The 20267-nt window shown below is 38.3% G+C and overlaps 1 protein-coding gene across 3 annotated transcripts in view; it reads left to right on the top strand.

Annotated features, from left to right (window-relative positions):
• TRPC3 (transient receptor potential cation channel subfamily C member 3) overlaps positions 1–19853 on the top strand; it is a 33471-nt gene extending 13618 nt beyond the window's left edge. For 2 of the 3 annotated variants that reach the window (XM_085578307.1, XM_021554939.3), the window contains exons 3-12: positions 4048–4233; positions 8715–8879; positions 10937–11153; positions 12210–12443; positions 13546–13810; positions 14320–14515; positions 15633–15842; positions 16363–16446; positions 16950–17025; positions 19288–19853. In XM_085578307.1, the coding sequence (XP_085434433.1) occupies positions 4048–4233; positions 8715–8879; positions 10937–11153; positions 12210–12443; positions 13546–13810; positions 14320–14515; positions 15633–15842; positions 16363–16446; positions 16950–17025; positions 19288–19430 (1776 nt within the window). In that variant the 3' untranslated portion in view covers positions 19431–19853. Of the gene's footprint in view, positions 1–4047; positions 4234–8714; positions 8880–10936; positions 11154–12209; positions 12444–13545; positions 13811–14319; positions 14516–15632; positions 15843–16362; positions 16447–16949; positions 17026–18826; positions 18863–19287 lie in introns of all 3 variants that reach the window. The other variant, XM_085578306.1, reaches the window with a different exon arrangement.
• Positions 19854–20267: the final 414 nt, after the last annotated feature.

A 20267-nucleotide genomic window follows, 5' to 3' on the forward strand; every position in this document is an offset into this window, starting at 1 on the left:
TAGTGTTATCTCAGCTGAACTAACAAAGAGTGTTCAAGCTTGATCTAGGTTTAGGCCCAGCTTTTGAAAGGACAGAGCCAGATTAACCATTAGGACAATTATGTGCTTTCTTTTCATATACAGTTACATGTGCAAACTCACCATATATGTGATTTCAAAGTGGCCATTTACCAGATAATAAAATAAATTTATGATTCAGTATAATGACTGTGAATTAGTTGTGCATTGCTCGTGAACTTTGGTGCTTGCAGAAGTGTGGCTCCTCTAACAGAACACAGATCCCTACATTTTGTTTGACTGCGTGTGATGGCTCAGTATAAATTTCCTTTGCAGTGGTACAAATCTTGAGTGAAATCAGCTGAGGGTTTTCTGTGCGTGTGATTCATTCTTTGCACACAGACCAATACGTTCTTTGTCAAGGCTCCAGGTGAATTCACAGGGCAGTGCTTGACGTTATGAGTGAGAACAGAGCACATAAATTTGGGCAGGCTGAGATCCAGCTTTTGATGTGTGTCAGAGTCCTCTGAAACTGCTTGTGAGACACAGCTTTGCAATTCCAGTTGTCATCAGTTGCCCTGAATGTGCCGGAGTTGCCTGCAAAACCTGGGAAATGCAGGGTGCAGGCTGATATTTTTTGATGTTACAAAGATGTTTGTGCAACTGTAAGTGTTGATCTGGTGGGTTAATTTGTATGTTCTCAGGAGTGAGCAGAGGTGATTTGGATGACTGGGGCTGTAGATTAAAATTTTTGATATTCACAAAACACCCTAGAGGTAGAAGGTTGTTTGAGAATCAGGTACTGTTTGTCTGTTTAATTCTGTAAAACAATCAGACTGGGATAACTTTGATTTGCTAATACATAGGTAAATAAAGACCTGGAGAGGGAAATCTGACAAGTTTTCCTGCTATAAGATTCATAGCCAGAGTGGGATATTAAGAATGCACATACTGGTTTTCAGTTCTCACAAAAGCATTTGTGAAAAATGCAGTCTGTATTTAATCCTTAAATTTGACAAAATAAAAACTCATCCATTATATCATTAATCGTATCTGGCAATAAACATAATTTTTATAAGCAAATCACGTATCTACCAATGAAGAAACATGTAATGTCTCTACTGTTATTCTATTGCTGCTGGAAGAAATATGGGTAACTCTTGTGGTAGGCAAACATGCAACGCATGGAAATAACTCTTGTTATTTCCTAAGTATTAGAAATTCACTATTTCTTCTTCTATTTCTTCTTCATTAGCAAAAGAATGAGAAAACACTCTGTAATTGAAGCCTCTCCCTGCAACTGGACAGCTTATGTTCATTCATACAAGGACAAAATTTGGGTTGTGTTATGTCATAAAGCACTTGATTAATACAAAACCGTCTAAACTAATCTTTATGACAACTTAATAAGATATCACTTTAGACTATGGGTTAGATACAAATAATAGTAAAACCAATACTTTGTTTTTCTTGGTAAAGTTAAAAGTACCTGTAAATTCAGGTAAGAAATAATGTAGTTTCTCTTTTAGTTATGTTGTATTATTACTGAAGTCGCTGCAGGAAGTGTATCCTCCCATGCACTTAGAACAGTGGATTTGCAGCTACTTTGAACTGCTAGAGAAAAGTTGATTATCAGTCTTATTCCTGTTGAGTTAATGTTAAGCTGTGCATGATGATTTTCATGGCTTTTGCTCAGCCACCTCCTTCAGTAAATACTTCCTTTAGCTATAGTGAAATGTATAAGCAACTCTTGGTTGAAGTTAAATGCTTAGGAAGAGTGTTCAATTCTCACCAATATTTAGAAATTATTTTGTGGGGAAAAATACAAACAACATAGGACTTGAATAAACTGAAGGCATGGTATTGTTTTCAGCTTTATTAGATTGTCTACAGTCAGTCCTTGTCCTTCAGTGAATAAAATCTCCGTCTTCTTTTTACATTGTGTCACCTTGTGGTGCTTTGCTTAATATTCTCTATAACCTGAATTCTAGCAGCTATACTTAGAGTTTTGGCCTCTTGATGAAGCTCTTTCTTGACTAGGCTGTCATGACAGACTGTTCCTCTTTGTTGTTCTTTGTTTTTTGACTGCTGCTATTTTCTAGCCACCATCCTGGAGTCTTCTTTTGCAAGGTTTTTATCTTTGTAGTGTCTGAGATCTAATCACATTTCATGTAAAAGCTCTATCTGCATTCAGACCTCCATGCTGGCATGTATTTTTCACTCCCTTGATTAGCTTTTTTATAAGACTTTGCCTTTTTCAAAGTCCTAAATCTTGGTCAAACATAAGCTTGCTTATCCCTTCACTGATTTTAGTCACACATCTCAGTATTATTTTTATAATTGACTCTTCTGTCCTGTTCTCCTTGGTTACCAAAAACAAGTCTAAAATAACCTTACATCCTGTTGCTTCACTGACAACTGAATTAATTTGTCCTCTATGACCAAAGGAAATAACAGGATCCTGTTTAAGGTCTATGATTAGGACTGGTTGTTTCCAAGTCTGTATCAGGGAGTATTTGTTTGTCTCCATTAATGTTTCATTTTGATTCATATCTGAATGATGGCTGATTCTTGCACTTACCCTATGCAGCCTCTTTTCCCATCATTTCCCAAAATAATTTGAAACTACTGAGAGCACCTAAGTTTCTCTGTCTCATTGTATAGATGCTAAGTTGAAAATTTAGCAAAACTACCAGTACAAGGAGTTAAAATTACTTAAGAAAGGAGAAAAAAGTGAGGGTTTTTGGGAAAAAAAAAAAAGATTAAGTGAGAAAATTATGAGGGCAGAAGCAGTAAGGAAACATTTTTGAGAAGACAGCACCTCTAAGGGAAAATCTGCACCCTCAAAAAGTGATTTGAAAAGGCAGTATCTGGAAATGAACAGTAGAGCACAAAAAATGGAAAGGCAGATAGTTCAAATGAGTGTTTTGGTGGCCTGGCAGAGGAAAAAAAACTGAAGAAAAGCTATGGAGTAATTGAAAAAGGTGGTTGTGCTGTTTCTAGTTGGACACTGAAGGTAAAATCGACAGATTCAGTCAAGTTTCCTCCTCCAGCTGTAGCCTCATGTGAGGAAATCAGAGGCCACATCTCAGATATGGAACTTCTTGGAATCTGTCTGAGAGGACATGGACACAAAAACAAAGACTTAGGTTTCTGCTGAAGTAAAGATCAAGATAAGAGTTTATAGGTCATGTCACAGAGGTGGTGGGACACATTTACAAGTGCAAACAAAAGTACAGGCAAAATTACAGACATGCATACTTTACCAAGTTAGCTAAAAATTCTGAAATGCAGCCACGTGTTTTGTCAGAGGAGGAAGAAGATTGGAGAGAGGCAAATATTTGATGTTATAGTCCTTGGAAAGACTGAGCAGGTATGGAAGATGAATTCTCCTGTTTTTTCCAGAGCACTCTTGCAGGAAATGTGGGGTATTTTGCCCGCAAGGTTGGTGTCCAAGTTTGAACTGCGGTTACTCTATGCAGCTACTTTGTAACCCACTGTGCCAATTGTTGGGTGTGAGAAGTTCCAAGGGAAGGTGGGAAGCAGAAGGTGGAAAAGGTAAAAGGGAGAAATGTACCTAGTGTACATCAGAGTAATGAGCAATCAGCCACTTCAGCAGTGTAGAAAGAGCTGAGAGATATTTGTAACCTCAGAGCCTGAAAGATATTATAGCCTCAATTATTTAATTAGTTGTCAGCAAAGTTTTTGAAGGAGTGAGGTTACTTTTTTGATAGTCCTTGTTCTGCTTTGTTTGTGAAATTCTTATATTTTCAGCTGGCCCCTGTTGCCCATCCAGGTTATTTTTAACTAATGGTACATATTCCTGTGTTTCCATGCTGTGTTATACAGCTGCTGTTAGGTGTTCAGTTTGTGTCAGAGAATGAATGATTCTGCTGTAGGAAAATTCTGTAATATCTGATACACTCCAAACTTGCCACAGTAAAAATCAAACACTTAATTTTTATCAACTTGTACAGGTCCTTTTTTTCCTCACCATTGATTCTTAAGCACATTTGTCACGGGCCATTTTCTGTCCCCATCCTGTTCCAGAACGACTATCGCAAGCTGTCCATGCAGTGCAAGGACTTCGTGGTTGGTGTCCTGGATCTGTGCCGGGACTCAGAAGAGGTGGAGGCCATTCTGAATGGGGATCTGAACGCGGAGCCGGTGGAAGCGCAGAGGCACCGAGCGTCCCTGAGCCGTGTGAAGCTGGCCATTAAGTACGAAGTCAAAAAGGTAACTCCTCACAGCTCTCAGACACTGGCAGGAGGGCAGCGCCACCTCCTCCTTCTGCAGGTGTTGTGAACCCGTGGTCAGATGCACAACTGAGACATGGGGTGAGTAATCAAGGCTCTCACAAGGCAGAGGGGGACTGTAATGAAGGAGTTTAGTTTAATCTACTTCCCACCGCTGAGAAGTGGCGGGAGATTGTAATGACATAAATGAGGTGTGCTAGCCAGGCTTTGCACAGTCGGTCAGATCCTTCTCCTGATTAACCCAAAAGTGCTTCAGTAGAGGCAGATTTTCACTCAGTGACATTCAGGTTGTTTCTTCCTGTCAGTCAATGCATAATACCTACTCAAAGAGAAGGCTGTGTTGGTGAAAGTGTTGGTTTCAACCCGTAAGTAACTCATCTGCAACTGTGTGTCATAGTGATAAATTCCACGTGATTTACCGTGTTTATTCCTTTAAAAAATATTTTAAAATTCCACCCTGGAAATGCATAGAATACATCTGTGGCTGCTTGGTCAATAAATTTCAGTTCTTCACCTTGTACCTGTGTTTATTGGTGTTTTGGCAAGTGTTTTCAGTAGATGCCTCTCTCAGAGTAGTTTATTTTGTGAATGAATGTTATGTGTTGAAAAATGGAGATGTGCATCACATATTTGACATAAATACATATCCTTTTATTGTAGCTATGTTGTTCTCCTCAAGATTCCACATTAGGCTAGCACAGAAAATAGTTAATACTGTGTCCTGTTGTGAGAGGAGCCAGGAAGAACAGCAGTGCCTATGTATTATTTACAGCTACCTTTTTGTGTGATTAGCATCACTTCCATTCCTTACAGCCATTATAGTTTCATCATCTCCACAAGAAGCCTTGTGTCTCTCAGAATAGATAACCCTGTGTTCTGTGGCCACCTCTTGAGCCAATCTGCCATATAAAACAAATTATAAGGACCCTGCCAGAGCAACTGGGGATTGCTGGTGTTTATGACGGCCCCAAAAGATTGATAATAAAAATTGTAAACACAGATTCCAAGGAGAAAATCATAGTTTCTAGTAAACTATTGGTCTACAGCAGATAAATGCATATTAATTACCAAAAATCAAGGTAAATATATACAAGCATTACATTAATTTAAAAGACTGAATAGGGGGGAAAATTCAAAGTTCATAAGCATGCTTATTGTCTAAATATATACTTCTTTATGCTATTGCAGTTTAATGTGTACCAAAACTTTGTTGATACTCATGTCCCACTTTCATACTGAAGGCTGTGGTTTTCTTTTATGAGTTTGTTGTCACTGATGAAATTCACTGCTGAGCAAAGGGCCACACAGATCTGTTAAGAATAGCAGAAATCTAAATAATGAAAAAAAATAAAGATAATTCCTCATAGCAAACTTGTTCTCTTCTCTTGCAAGAGAGAAACTCAGAGTGCTGGCTGCGGTTCATGACAAATACAATTCAGAACCTACAAGAGGAATGATCTTGTTGGGAGAAAATAGATGGTGCAGAGTTGTTACCATATTCATACATGTGCAGTTCCCTGTAAGTGGCCGTTAAACAGGGCATGGCAAGGATGGAAATGTCTCTGCCGTGGTGGTCCTTTCATGCTGGGATTTGCTTTGTCAGAGCTGTGATGGATTCTAGTGATATCTTGATTGGAACAGATTCAGATGTGGGAACTCTACATGGGACGGTTTCAACTCTCTCACCATAGGAGGCAGACAAGGATGTGGCCTATTTCCTTAGCTTTCTGTATTTCTAGCTGTGCTTCCCGGTCAGGTCCATCAAGGTCAGTTCCCTGTTGCCAGCAGTGCAACAAAACAGAGCAGCAGGTCCATGAAATAGTTAATGAGCCTATGCCCCATCCAGAGGGAGGACAAAAAGATATGACAAGAAGCAAATGTGCTCAGAACCTCACTGTTAGGTAAAGGGAGTTTTTAATTCTATTAGTAATGAAACTCTTGCACTTAATGCCCTAGGTACTGCACCGAAGTGGAGCCCATCTTTTAAACATGATGTGATTTTGAAGCTAAGGTTCAGACTGAAACTGCAGCCCCAATAGTGAAGGACTAAGGGAATTAAAGGAAGGAAAAAAAAAAAAAAAGAGAAAACAAATTAATCTTGCTCTGTCTGCTGAATTAATGCTTTTAGTTTCGTGTCTCAACTCTGTCTTTAGATTGCCAGCAAAATTCCAGAGAAGAGCTGACACTGCCCAATAATCTGCATTTCTTGCCGAGACAAAAATCAGATGGAATTTCCAAGTTAAATCAGTAAGAGCTGGAATAAAATCACAGGAGTTAATTTTCAAACCCTGAAGTGTTCAACTAATAGATAAGAAAGAAGATGCAAAATTATCTTTGTATTTTGTGTGTTAGTGTATCAGAGTGTGCCAGGATTTGTTCTTGCTCCATCTAAACCCAGCCATTACGATGACAGAAATAAATAACATAATCACTCTGAGTCATACAGAAAAATATTTACATACTGATGACTTGGTTCACAGTCATGAAACTGAAAACATCAGAAGTGTTACTGTCAGTTATGCTGGGAAAAGCAGCTACATTAAAATTGGGATATATTTTCTTTAAGTGACCATGCATCGTTTTTGTTCACTGAGGTTCTGCTTGGAGATGAAAGTATTAGATACGTGTGATAATAAGTTCAACATATGTAATGAAAAGTGAGAAACAGCATGGAAAATAGAGTGAGAGGAGAAATGCAGGAAGAAGAAGGTTGTAGAATGATGTGAGCAGTAGGTAAAATGTGATGTGAACCTACTGTCCTTGGAGGAGATGAAGCTGCAGGCAAATGCAGGTAATATGGACACACACGCCACAGGGGTGGGCATAGTTAAAAGTTGCTGAAAATAAAACAAACATAATCCTAAGCTGAAGTATTTCAGTAAAGACTGGGAGAGGAGGGATGAATTTCAGTGCTTTTATGATGAGAAGTGCCACAACTCGCTCCGAGGGCTTGGAAGTGGTGTACATTGTGCAGTTGCCAGCAGTTAAATAAGTCACTAAGATCCTCTCAAGAGCCTTTAGACTCACTGCCAAAGAAGATCTTGCCCATAACTCTTGGCATCTTATTCACTAAGTCTCTAAGTATTTTTTTTTCCTCCTTTTTTTTTTTTTTTTTAATTTTTTCTTGTTGTTGTTTTGGAAATTACAGCAGATCTCCTCTGAGTGTCAGATCAAAATGTTGATAAATCAGAAGGATAAACCAGCACAGAGCTCTGGATGAGGTGCCACAGGGCCCATGGGCTGATTCCCAGCCCTGGCTAAACTTCCTTAAAGCTCCTTTACTGTTTCTTCCCATTCCCCGTGGTAACAGAAGGAATGATGTGGGTGTTTTTCCCCTCCTCTTCCCTACAGTTTTAAGCCTGATTTTAAAAATGTCTTTGTAATTTGAAATAATTATTTACTTTCCTGCCTTTGTCCATAGTTAATCTGCTGTGGGATTTGTCCCTTTGATGTCCTGAGTTGACAATGAAATTTATTGTAGCAAAAGAAGAGGCTGGGGGCATATGTCAGAATGCACAAACACACAAAAACCCAATCTCTTCTCAAATGGGCCAGGCTGGCAGTTTTTATGGTGCATAAGCTTCAAAGGTGACAGCCTAATAAAAATAACAGAAGCAGATTGAGTCTACATTAATTTCTTGAAGAACTTTTTTACAATCTCTTTATTTATTTCTCTTGGCCACTCCACTTTATGTACAAACTGCATTAATATGTGAAGTAACTGCTTAATGCATCACGCACCAAAATGCTTAGGGACTTTAATTTTACAGCAAAGTAGATTATAGTAGAAAGACTGCCTCTTTTTTTAAAGTTCATGCAGTGGTTTCAAATTGCTCTTCTTGAGAGGTTTAAGGTTCCCTGTTTTTATTGCCAATGATTTAATTTGATTTTCTTTAAGAAGTCTGTCCTGTTGTACTACTCTATGCACTTTTTAATGAGATTTGGAATATTAATAGAGTTTTGCAAGCAAGACCTGGCAAATAACAGTGTATGTAGTACATAATGATCTCTGCAGAGTACAAGGGATAATAAAATGGGTATCCAAGGTTTACAGTATTTTCATTCTTTTTTCCACGGTATAACCAACTGATATCAAATCTCAATCTTAACCCAACACAAATTATCAGATATCAGATTTATTTTCAAGCCCTTTTTTGTGAAACACCTAGCCTTCTTTTTTCTGATTCACTAGTTATTGATATTATCAGATTTCTTCAAACTGCTGTGAAATCCAGGCTGCTCACCCTTGTTCTTAACTGGTGTCTCACATGCTCTTGTGATGTGGCAGTTTCCTTTTTATTTATTAACCTTTGTTGTAAAAGCAATGAGAAAAAAGTCATGGTTCTTAAATAACTGGTGTTAATTTAGATCTTCAGGTGATTGCAATTGTGCATGTGGCAGTTATGTAACTTTTCTTATTAATGACAGCATGTCTTGTTTTTTCTTCCTTTTTCTTTGCAGTTTGTGGCCCATCCAAACTGTCAGCAACAGCTACTGACAATCTGGTATGAAAATCTCTCAGGATTACGGGAGCAGACCATAGCTATCAAGTGTCTGGTGGTGCTGGTTGTGGCATTGGGCCTTCCCTTTCTAGCCATTGGTTATTGGATTGCACCATGTAGCAGGGTAAATTATGTGTCTTGTGCTCTTCTCAGAGCTGCTTTTCCTTTCCTGGCAGTCAACATGCAACTTCTGCTGCTTCCAAATTTTAACTAATTAATGATATTTTTAGCAATCTCTAACCTTGCGCCAAAAGATGCTAAGGGGGTTTTTGTTATTTGCACTGTAAAGAGGGGACCACAATGATGAAGGATGAATATAAATTTACATTAAACTGAAGGAAAGAAAAATAACCTCTGAGAGCTTTTTTCCTTTTTTAAATTTCCCTAGGTTATGCTCACCTTAAAGTATCTGCTATGTAATTTATTATATTAGTAACATGGATTTTTTGAAAGTCACCACTCAGATTCTTTATTAAGTCTCCTCTGGTGGCATCCTAAGGTCTCATGCTGTTCCCATATAAACCATTAGCAGAACATCTGTTGACTTTACTGATGCAGAACTTAATCTTAAGTAAAATATTTGTTATCCCAGCCCTAGGAAGTCTGTTTGCCAGCTGAACCATAGAGCAGAAATTAAATTAAATGCATCACTCTGACTGTGTAGTGGGTATATTTGTAAAAGAACATAACTGTGAACTCTTATCTTTTTAAAAATATGTGAAAGTGTAAGGGTGCTCCCACCTTTCCTGCTGATCTCACAAGGAAAGGAGCAGCAGTTTCTTTGAAATCCTGATGATCTGTAGCACATGAATTGTTTGCAAATCAGATGTATTCATAGATCTTTGGTACATCAGATGAAGTAAGATTTCTCTGTTGCATTAACATTATTTTTAAATTTTAAGTACATGTACTCCTGTGCTGAATGTGATCTTTCCATTTTATTTCCTTTGCAAGTGTAAAGCAAAGAAATGTGAGTTTCTTTTATATTTAATTCTTTTAATTAATCTCAAAGAGGATAAGGTTTTTCTCATCTACATATTTGAAGGGAACCCGATCTTTTCTCTGGGTTAAATATTTATTTACTTTGAAGATAAACCTTCATTAAAATAGTGTAATTGCTACTCTCATTATCCTCTGAAACGTCACTTTCCATTAATATATTTAGTAAATATATTCCTCACAGCTCCATGTAATAGAAACATCTTAATATATTTTTAGTTGGTGTCTAATATGGAAAAGTGACATTTGTCCTTGAGCTCTAATTCCCAGTAGCAGAAACATCTGATGTTTTTTCTCAGTGCTCATGTCAAATAAAAGTGCTATACATTCAGGTCAGTGGTTGGATATTGCAATTACAAAATGCTTTCTAAAGGTCAGGAACAGGAAGGGAACCTGAGATTGTTTGCCCAGGTAGAAAGCACAGTTTAATGTGTGCTGGTTTCCTTAGTTCATAGTAGCTGATCCAAATTTCAAGGAATACAATTCCTTGAAACAAGAAAACTCATGTAGTCTTCTGGAAGCAGCTGGTCCCCTCTTTTGTTACAGGCAAATTGCCCCTACTGCTGCTGTTTTGTTCTTTTACTAGGTGCAGATGTGAATTAAACCTGCTGAATTTATTTCAAAAACCACTAATATTTCTGACCTTATTTTTCATAGTTCATTTTGTAGAACAGTCATTAGTGTTAAGACACAGGTATTTATTTTGGCACTTAGAGCTCTGAACATATGCTCTGTGGATGGAATATAGTAACCAGAGATAAGAAAACAACTAATTCTTCCTATAGCTGTAGTTGTAGGAAAGTTAATAGTACACTTTTGTTGTTAGGGAAAATGCTTTGCTGGAGTTGGAGATTTAAATAATTTATCTTTCCCTGGGCTTGCTTTACAAACTCTTCCTGGTCACGGCCATTGTACGTTTGCAATTCCTCAGAGTGTTTCCCCTCAAACATTGCCATCTAGAGTTTGTGGAATTAATGAGTACTCACTAATAGAACAACGTACTCTGTGAGGCTCCCTGTGGGAGCTTTTTGTCTGAAATGGCAAAGCATCACAGCTGAGTGCTCTTGGAAGAATATCCTTTAAGAATGAGGTTTCTGCCTGTCCTGAGTGCTGAGTGTCCATGCTTCTGGAATGCCTGGTGTTTCTTTGAGAAAACTGACTGCTTTCATTCTGCCTTTGCAGCTTGGAAGGATTCTTCGAAGCCCATTTATGAAATTTGTGGCACATGCAGCATCCTTCATTATTTTCCTAGGCCTGCTGGTGTTCAATGCTTCAGACAGATTTGAGGGCATAACAACGCTGCCGAATGTCACTGTTACTGATTACCCCAAGCAGATCTTTAGGGTGAAGACCACCCAGTTCACCTGGACAGAAATGCTGATCATGGTGTGGGTTCTTGGTAGGTATATTGCCCCTTCATCTTCTTGTTTTCCTGCAAATAGAAATTCTGAAAGGGAGGAGAGAAGCCCAGGTCTCAAAGCATTGATCCAGCTGCTGTGTGCAGCAGCTAATAGACCCTTGGGGCGGGTAACAGGGCATTAGAACTGATTTTTAATAACTTGTATCTCCTAGTTTAAGCACTGCTTCATCCTAAACTGTGTCAGGGTAGGGAGGTGAGTGTCACTTGCATGCTGCCTTTTTGGAGTTCCAGCTTAATTCTCTTTATTTGACAGAAGGCAAGGACTGGGATCTTGCCTTCAATGTGTGGCTGCTCTGAGAGTGGCTGGGATGGCAGCAGCAGCCCCTTTGAATTACACAGCCAGGGAAACAAGAAAAAGTTTGTGGGGTTGTGATTTTGTTATTGGTTGGGTTTTTGAATCAAGCAAAAAGTCTCAATTCACAACAACCGCATCTCATGGTTATGGTGAGGCTGCGATGCAGATAAATCCACATAAATTAATTTCTGAGAAGTTTAAGTAAGAAAACTTAATTACACATCGCCAAATTCCACTTTCTATGCTGAAAAGAATCTTATTCTGTAAAGTGAAAAAACAGTAGTATAATTGTACCCTTTATATTTCATCATCTGTGGTTTTGGGTAGTTGTGTTCATGTGGAAAAATTAAACCTTCTGATTCAGAAGTGGCTTAGGAATGTAAATGGCAAGAAAGTAAGATGATGTTTTTTCCCCATATTTTATTTTTTCTCCTTTGGAATTACAGGGGTTTTGTTATTTGACCACAATACTTTCACTGCAAAGTCAAGGCTCTACTCTACCCTCTGTGGGGTGATGACTGAACTATATTTCCATTAATTAATCTCAATTAATACCTTTCTATTTGATCAACCCTGTTGAAACCAAGAGAGAATAATCTTAGTGATGATGCTGTGATACTGCAAATAAGTGAATCTCTGCTCCACTGGTATCATCCACTTCCATGAAATTGGAAAATGCAGGGAATTTAAATGACAACAGTTTGGCAAACATTGCTGTGCTTTTTCATTTCTTGTTGCAGGTATGATGTGGTCAGAATGCAAAGAGCTGTGGCTGGAAGGACCCAGGGAATACATCTTGCAGTTATGGAATGTTCTGGATTTCGGAATGCTGTCCATTTTTATTGCTGCTTTCACGGCCAGGCTCCTGGCATTCCTTCAGGCCACAAAAGCACAACAGTATGTGGACAACTACATTGAGGAGAATGACCTCTCCGAGGTCACACTTCCTCCAGAAATTGAATATTTTACTTATGGTGAGCTTAGTTTTTCTGCCAAACAGATCTGAACATAGGAAAGATTGAAGGATGCATTTAGAAGCCTCTCTTTGCCCCTAGAGCTAAATTTGACCCCCTTGATTTTAAACTTTTGGAAGTCACATTTTATTCCTGGCTAATTTCACAACAGATAAAATATTGCTGTGATTCCTTTATCTTTTTTTTTTGTTCAGTTATTTTAGAGTTATTTTAGAGTTATTCATGTTCATAAACATCTATCAGCATTTCCTCCTGAAGGAAGGATGCTGGCCCTGTGAAGGTCTGTTTAAATAGAATAAAACTACTAAATACTTATTGCAGTGCAGAAATTGTCAATAAAGGTGTGATTAATCTGTCTTTACAACACAAGAAAATGCTGCTGACATTTTATTTTAGGATGGGCTTCGATATATTGTAACAGCAGAGTTGGTTTTGTAACTTACCTTAATTGCAATATAATCAATCTGAAATTTTGCATATGTAAATGCACATTTAGAAACACAGGGTATTTTGATATTAAACACATTTTAATTCAGTGGTGCTCTGGTAAGATGGTGCATGAATTCACATAGTAATTTGTGAATTTCTGTATAACTCAATTGTTTCTGTGCACATTGTGTGTAAAACCCACAGTCCTATTTCTTTTGAAGTAATTGGCAAAATCTTTATGGTCACTATGGGAACTAGGTTATATCCTGCAAAAAGCAAAAGCTTGGTGTGACTAATAAATGAAATTGTTCATCAGGCAGCACTTAACTTCCCATCAATAAAACACCAAATGGGAATAAATTTCCCAGCTTTAGCATAGTGCTTGTTAAAAACTGCAGTAAGGAATTAGTTATTGTCTAGTTCACGTTAAAATGCAAACTGCAAAATAAAATGTCATGTTTCTTCAAGTCACTTTTCTTCTAACAGAAGGTAATGTAACTCATATTCTTAATTTGTGACTTAAATGAAAAAGGAATAGAGCAGGAATAATAGGAATTAGAGTCTTCAAACATTTATCTCAACTAAACTCAGACATGTCAATGGAAAAATCCTATCAAGGTTTATTCCTCAGGATTGTGATAAATGAGTAACTCCTGTATTTCATATCTTCCAGCTAGAGATAAATGGCTCCCATCTGATCCTCAGATAATATCTGAAGGCCTTTATGCAATTGCTGTTGTTCTCAGCTTTTCTCGGATCGCCTATATCCTGCCTGCAAATGAGAGTTTTGGGCCCTTGCAGATCTCCCTTGGAAGGACTGTTAAGGACATCTTCAAGTTTATGGTCCTTTTTATTATGGTATTCCTTGCATTTATGATTGGAATGTTCATACTGTACTCCTACTACCTTGGAGCTAAACTAAACCCGGCCTTTACAACGTAAGTATGAGGTTTCATTGTAGGTAAAAAGCCAATCAAAACTTTCAGGTTTCTCACTAAGATAACAACGTCTGTGAGACATTGTGTGCTCTCTCTTAGTATTAAAATAAAACTGAAGACCTCAGAAAGCAGAACACAAAAGACCAATTATTCCCTGTTTGTATAATGGAAGCTTTCATTTCAGCCTGAAATGATTTCACCTGTATGTATTTCAATCACATAGACTTGTGGGCAACCAATTGGAAGAAAATATTACGTGATATAAAATACCTTTCTAGTTCCTGTTGTTCTGCATGTATTGTTACAGCTCTATTAGCTGTGATGGATAGTGGAGCACAGAAGACAAATGGAAAGTGTTATGAAAAATGCTTCCTTGCATGTTTGTTGTTTTGATCAGTGCTCTGATTCACAGACAAATTAATTGAGGTTATTTATCAGTCACTGTAAACACAACTTTTATATTTCTTCGTGTAGTTACTAATAATGCCTTCCTCTTTTTTTCCCTACAGAGTGGAAGAAAGTTTCAAGACCTTATTTTGGTCTATATTTGGCTTGTCTGAAGTAACCTCTGTTGTCCTCAAATACGATCACAAGTTCATTGAGAACATTGGTTATGTTCTTTATGGGATATACAATGTCACAATGGTGGTGGTTCTGCTCAACATGTTGATTGCTATGATCAACAGTTCATATCAAGAAATTGAGGTGGGCTCTGTTCTCAAGTTGTTCTTTTCTGTTATTCTGTAAAAAGGGCAGAGTTAATAGGAATTATTTCAGTGGTGTGCAAAAAGTACAAAGAAGAGATTACCACAGGAAAGGATATCACAAAATGTATAAAAGAAGGCTGACTTTATCTAACAACTCAGCCAAGCTGCAGAAACTCAAAGGATCTAAACAGGTTTATCTCGTGCCATGTAAACACAATATTTGGCATCCAACTCCAGTTAAAAAACAAATCAGAAAATGTATAGCATTGAAGATACTTGGGTTTCAAAAATAAATCTCAGGTTACTGAAATGAAAAATGTATTTATAGTGAAATGTATTTATAGTGAAAAATGTGAAGTGTATTTATAGTGCCAGCTTTCCAAACCATGAGTCCGAAGAGTACTACATTCACACAGATGCAGGCACACACCCACACAAACAGGAAGAACAATTATCTGAGACATAGTACACAAATGGATATGTCATTCCCAGTGTTTTCAATGAGTTCTGGAAAGTGTTAGGGAATTGAGCAGGAGAAAACTAGTTACAATCCAGCCTTGGAATACTTCAGTAAGAGTGTATTAGGACAAAATAGGTTTGTCAGTATTGAACACAATTTCTTCAGCACTACAAAGTTTGCATTTTTCATACTCCATTATAGATCAGAGTTGATTGTCCTGGTTATGCAAAAAGCTGTGAGCACAACCATTTTAAGCCATTTTTTGCCTTGAGTCTAATACTTCAACACTTGTGCAAGTACCAAGCCCATGTGACTGCTTTAATAAGAAAAACAAGACTTGAAAATCCCTGAAAGTTCCGCTTTAAATAGCAGGGAGTTTATATGTTGGCTTTCACTTGATGCAAAAATTATGCTTGTTTTTTCATGTGCTTGAACTAAGTATTCTCAATGAAATGTTGCCATAAGAGACAACTGAAATTTGTTTAAAATAGACTAAGTAAAGTGGCTGCATTTTTGCAGAACTGCTGGAAGTCTTACTAGCAAGAAAATAATATTTTATCTAAAACCAGAAAGATATTTCAAAGCAGTTTCATTTGAAAGAAGCTTTGCATTTCATAAAAACCAAGAGCATCATCTGTTTTATTTTGTAACACAGGATGACAGTGATGTAGAGTGGAAGTTTGCTCGTTCTAAACTTTGGCTGTCCTATTTTGATGATGGAAAAACGTTACCTCCACCCTTCAGTCTTGTACCAAGCCCCAAGTCTTTTTTCTATTTCATCATGAGGATCATTAACTTTTCTAAGTGCAGGAGGAGACGGCTACAGAAGGACATTGAAATGGGAATGGGCAACTCCAAATCGAGGGTAGGTTCTGAGATCTTTTCATTGCAGTGAAGAATTCTGTGTCTATTCCAGCAATCTTCTTTTCTTTTTAGCTTTAACTTATAATCCATGCTTCTGATGATAATAGAGTAACTAATAATTTATAGCACTAAATCTCTATTTCAGACTACCTAAACATACTGCATAAAACAAGAAATAGACTTAAATTTTGTTAGAACAACCAAATCTGGGAAAACAGAATTAAACCAAAAATTGATGACTGCTCAAAGATGCAAATAATTCCTGCAAGGAGTTACTTGAATATTGATTAAGGATACTTTGAGTCTATTTTCTCAGAACAGGATGGCTAAAATTATCAGCATTAAAAAAAAAACAAATCCAAAACCAACATATAATTCAAGGCAATCTCATTAAAAAAAAAATACTCTGATATAGTAAAAGATGGAAAGATCCCAAACATTTCTAAAGGAAAATAATAATGGAGCTGAATCCTAACTGTGAATTCCATAATTTATTTTAATTTTGTCTTATTTCTTCCTAGTTAAACCTTTTCACTCAGTCGAATTCCAGAGTTTTTGAATCCCACAGTTTTAACAGCATTCTCAATCAGCCAACACGCTATCAGGTAAGTATATACAGTGATCACTGTCCTGTGTAATAGAACAGTGAGAATGTTCTAGCAGAATTTTGTGTTTCAAGTACATTTTGCCTTCACCAGATAAAGAAAACCTCCTGTAGAAATCAAACTCTTAAGTGCTCCTTGAAAGAAAAGACAGTTATTGTATAAGCCCTTCATATAGTTATTTGAAGCATTTCAAAACGAGCTCATGCAGTACTTAGAATTGGTCTTTGATGTCTCAGTTGGGAAAGTGTGAGGAGCAAACATCTGAAATTGGTGAAGGAGTATCTGAAGTGGGTTTCTGGGCAAGGGATATAAAAGCTGACTAGGTTGGCTGTTCCCTTCCTTTCTCAGCATGCCCCCAGAAAAGCCCATTTGAGGCAAGTACTTCATTCAGAGCTGTTCATTCTTTCTCTTAGGCAGATGTGACAGAGAGAGCTAAGAAAGAAAAATGAACAATGTTTAATTATATTATCTCACCTGATTATATAACTGTTTTAATCTGGCAGCAAATAATGAAGAGACTGATAAAACGTTATGTTCTGAAAGCACAAGTGGACAAAGAAAATGATGAAGTCAATGAAGGTAAGAAAAAGACTGCAATATTCAGAGGCAATTTTTTTTCATGTTGTATTAGGAACCAGTATTACATGATGCATGGGGGTTTTGAGTGAAAAGAGGGATTGTTTCTATTTCACATGCACTGAGGCTCAGATAGTAATGGAAGTATGCCCATGTCATCAAAAAAATGGAAAAGCATGACTAAAGAAGTAGGACTGAGAAATGTTATGGGCCCCATTCTACAGATAGAAAATAAGAGCACAAACATAATGCACAGAGGAAATCTGTGAAGGAGCTATTAACTGTATTCACACTTCCAGAGTGCTAATCAAATCTGCAGGATCTTCCTCTCTGTTTCATTGAACTGAACACACAATTATACACAATTTACCACTTTACACCACGAATTACTGGTCCTGCCTTCCTTCATAAAGCTTCAAGGAATAATCACCTGTGAAGCTGCCCATCATTAAACAAAGCCCCACAGCTGCATGGTGATAAAAAATGTCAAATGTAACCTCTATTTTAGTGGGAGACCTTTTGAGAAACAGTGGATCTGAGCTCCCTGTGAGAGGTACTTGCTCCAGGTGCATGCCCTCACTCACCACTGGGATGAGATTATGGCAAAGGTGGTCCTCCCTCCTTCCAATCTTCCAGGAATGAAACACAAGCCTGCAGTCCAACAAGGAAACTCCTATGCTCTGGGCAGATCCCCAGACAAAAACTCTAGCTAGAATGTTATCAAGCAACAGAGTGATGCAGTGATGGACAGCCTGGGGTCAGAAGATGTTTTACTGGCATGGCAGCATCAGGCAGCTGTGTGCATATAAGGGGCCTAAAAGTGCTGCTCATCTCTCGGCTAAGGCAGCAAAGCTTCTGTTTTGCTCCTTAGTTGCTCTCTGCTTACCTGTAACTCTCTGCAGGGAGAAGCAGGGAACAAAAAAGATTAAATTAAATCCCCCTCAGTGCCTTCAAAAGGCAGCATTGTGCACTGACTGTTACCCTGACATTTCCCCATCCTGTGTGACTATCCAGAGCTGTGATTGTCACTGACAAAAGCAGAAAGGCTCCTAAAAGTGAATCCTCTCAGTGTGCTGCTCTCCTGAATTCCCACTGCTTTCCTCCTGTTCCTGCTCTGTGATGTATGAAATCATCTACCTAGTGACTGATGAAAAGACTGTTCTGCCACCAGCAGTGCCAGCCCTTTCCAGGTCCCTGATGCCACTTTGGTGTTGGCAGAGATGTTTAAATTAGAAAGACAGTGCAGAAGAATCAGGATTTGCTGACATCATGCTTCTGGCTTTGGCACCAAGTTTTATAGAAGAAAGTCCACTTTGATCAGGGCAAGTAACCATTGAGTTTCACTCTTCAGCTGCACAGCCAAGTACTCTGTGTCCTGAGCATCTCATTGGTACCCAAAGCACAGACCCAGCCTCCGAAGACACAGTTCTTGAAATCTGCTATACCCCAAACAGGAAACGTTGGCATGTCTATGTACTACAACTGCTTTAACAAAAGTCTAGAGGTTTTCCCTGTTCTGCATCATTAGGGAATTTAGGTGTCTCTTCATACTCTTCTACTGTATACATGACAAATCATTTCCTGAGGCAGATGCTGTGTAAGAATTCACATCCCTCACACTTGCTGGAAGACCAATATCTGAACATTTTTTAAAGCTTTTGCTCTTGAACTGAATATCCTACAAGGTAAACCATGCTGCTGCTTATTACAAGTCTGGCTTTGACAGCTTTGTTTATATGTGTTTTTTGTATTTGTGTCAAATTATAACATCATGTTAAATTGGTTGACTTTTTCTAATTCCAAGGATGTTGGTAAGGAAGAGGAGAGAGACTCAGAAGCTGTGAGTTTTACTGCCAGCTCTGCCACACCTTTCCTTTGTGATTTTGGCACATCCCTTCAGAAAAAAACCTCTTTTCCTTTTCTCTCTAAAAAGGGGGTACTAATATTTACCAGCTGTTCAGCAGTGTTGGTGTGATTAATTCATTAACCTTTGTACAGCCCTTGGGAATCTTTGGTGTTGTGTATACACGTGGAGCACAATTCGAGTCCCCAATGGACTATTAAAATTCCTTCGGTGCTATTTAGGGCTGGAGACACATCTCACTGAGAATGAAGATGAGGTATATCCTCCTGACCCATCCTGTACCTGCTCTCATGAACATTTTGGGATGATGATCTGAGATAGGCACTGATGTGACTTAACAGAGGAGTATCCAGTGAATGTTAAACTTTGCTAACAAGTGTTTGTTTCCATTATTAATGCAGGTGAATTAAAGGAAATCAAACAGGACATCTCCAGTCTTCGCTATGAACTGTTGGAGGATAAGTCCCAAGCAACAGAAGAGTTGGCAATTTTAATACATAAACTCAGTGAGAAACTAAATCCTAATATGCTGAGATGTGAATGATTCCACAAAGGAAACGTGGCTTCGACTACAGCACAACTATTTATTGGCAATAATATTTCAGTATCTCATACTTGAAAAAAATGTATTGTAGATTTTTAGCACTAAATAACTTTATGTACAGCTTCTCTGGAATTTAGTCTTAGGAACTTTTATTAACTCACCACAAAAAGATTGCTCTCTTCATTTTAATTGTCTAAAAGCAAGAACTACCATAATTTTTTTTTCATTTATGCATTAAAAAGGTATAATGGTATCGATCGCTGATATTTTAACAGGTTTATGGTTACATATGGAGAATTCTTTGCACTAAATTTGCAAGACAAAAAATTAACAGATACAGCGTAATACTCTGTTCCTTGCAGTGTCCAGGTACAAAATAGGATTTTTCATACTACAATAAACCAACTAGACATGAGTGGAGGATTACTTGAAATCTTTGTTCTTTATTAGTAGTATTAGTAACGCGTGTAAGCCCAAAACTCATGGTTATGACCACAAGGAAATGCTGAGAACCAGGTAAGTTGGAATGTAATGTAATGGCAGCAGCGCTATTTAACATGTCTCTGTATACACGTACCCGCACCGAGTAAGGCTTTTTTTTTTAACTCAGACACCGCGCAGGGCAGATATTTTCGGCTTCGTTGTTAAATAAACCACACCTCCCGCCCGGTTCGGCACCGAGCCCGGCATCCCCCTCCGCCCCGTTCCTGCGGGAGCCTCTCCGCGGCGCCCCCGGCTCTGCCCGCCCCTTGCCCCGCCCCGGGGCATTCCAGCCAATCGCAGCGCCCGTCTGGCCGAGGCCCCGCCCCCTCCCGCCCGCCCAGCCAATGGGAGGCG

The sequence above is a fragment of the Lonchura striata genome, chromosome 4 (genome assembly GCF_050655825.1).
Source record: "Lonchura striata isolate lonStrDom1 chromosome 4, ASM5065582v1, whole genome shotgun sequence".
Classification (NCBI taxonomy): Eukaryota; Metazoa; Chordata; class Aves; order Passeriformes; family Estrildidae; genus Lonchura; species Lonchura striata.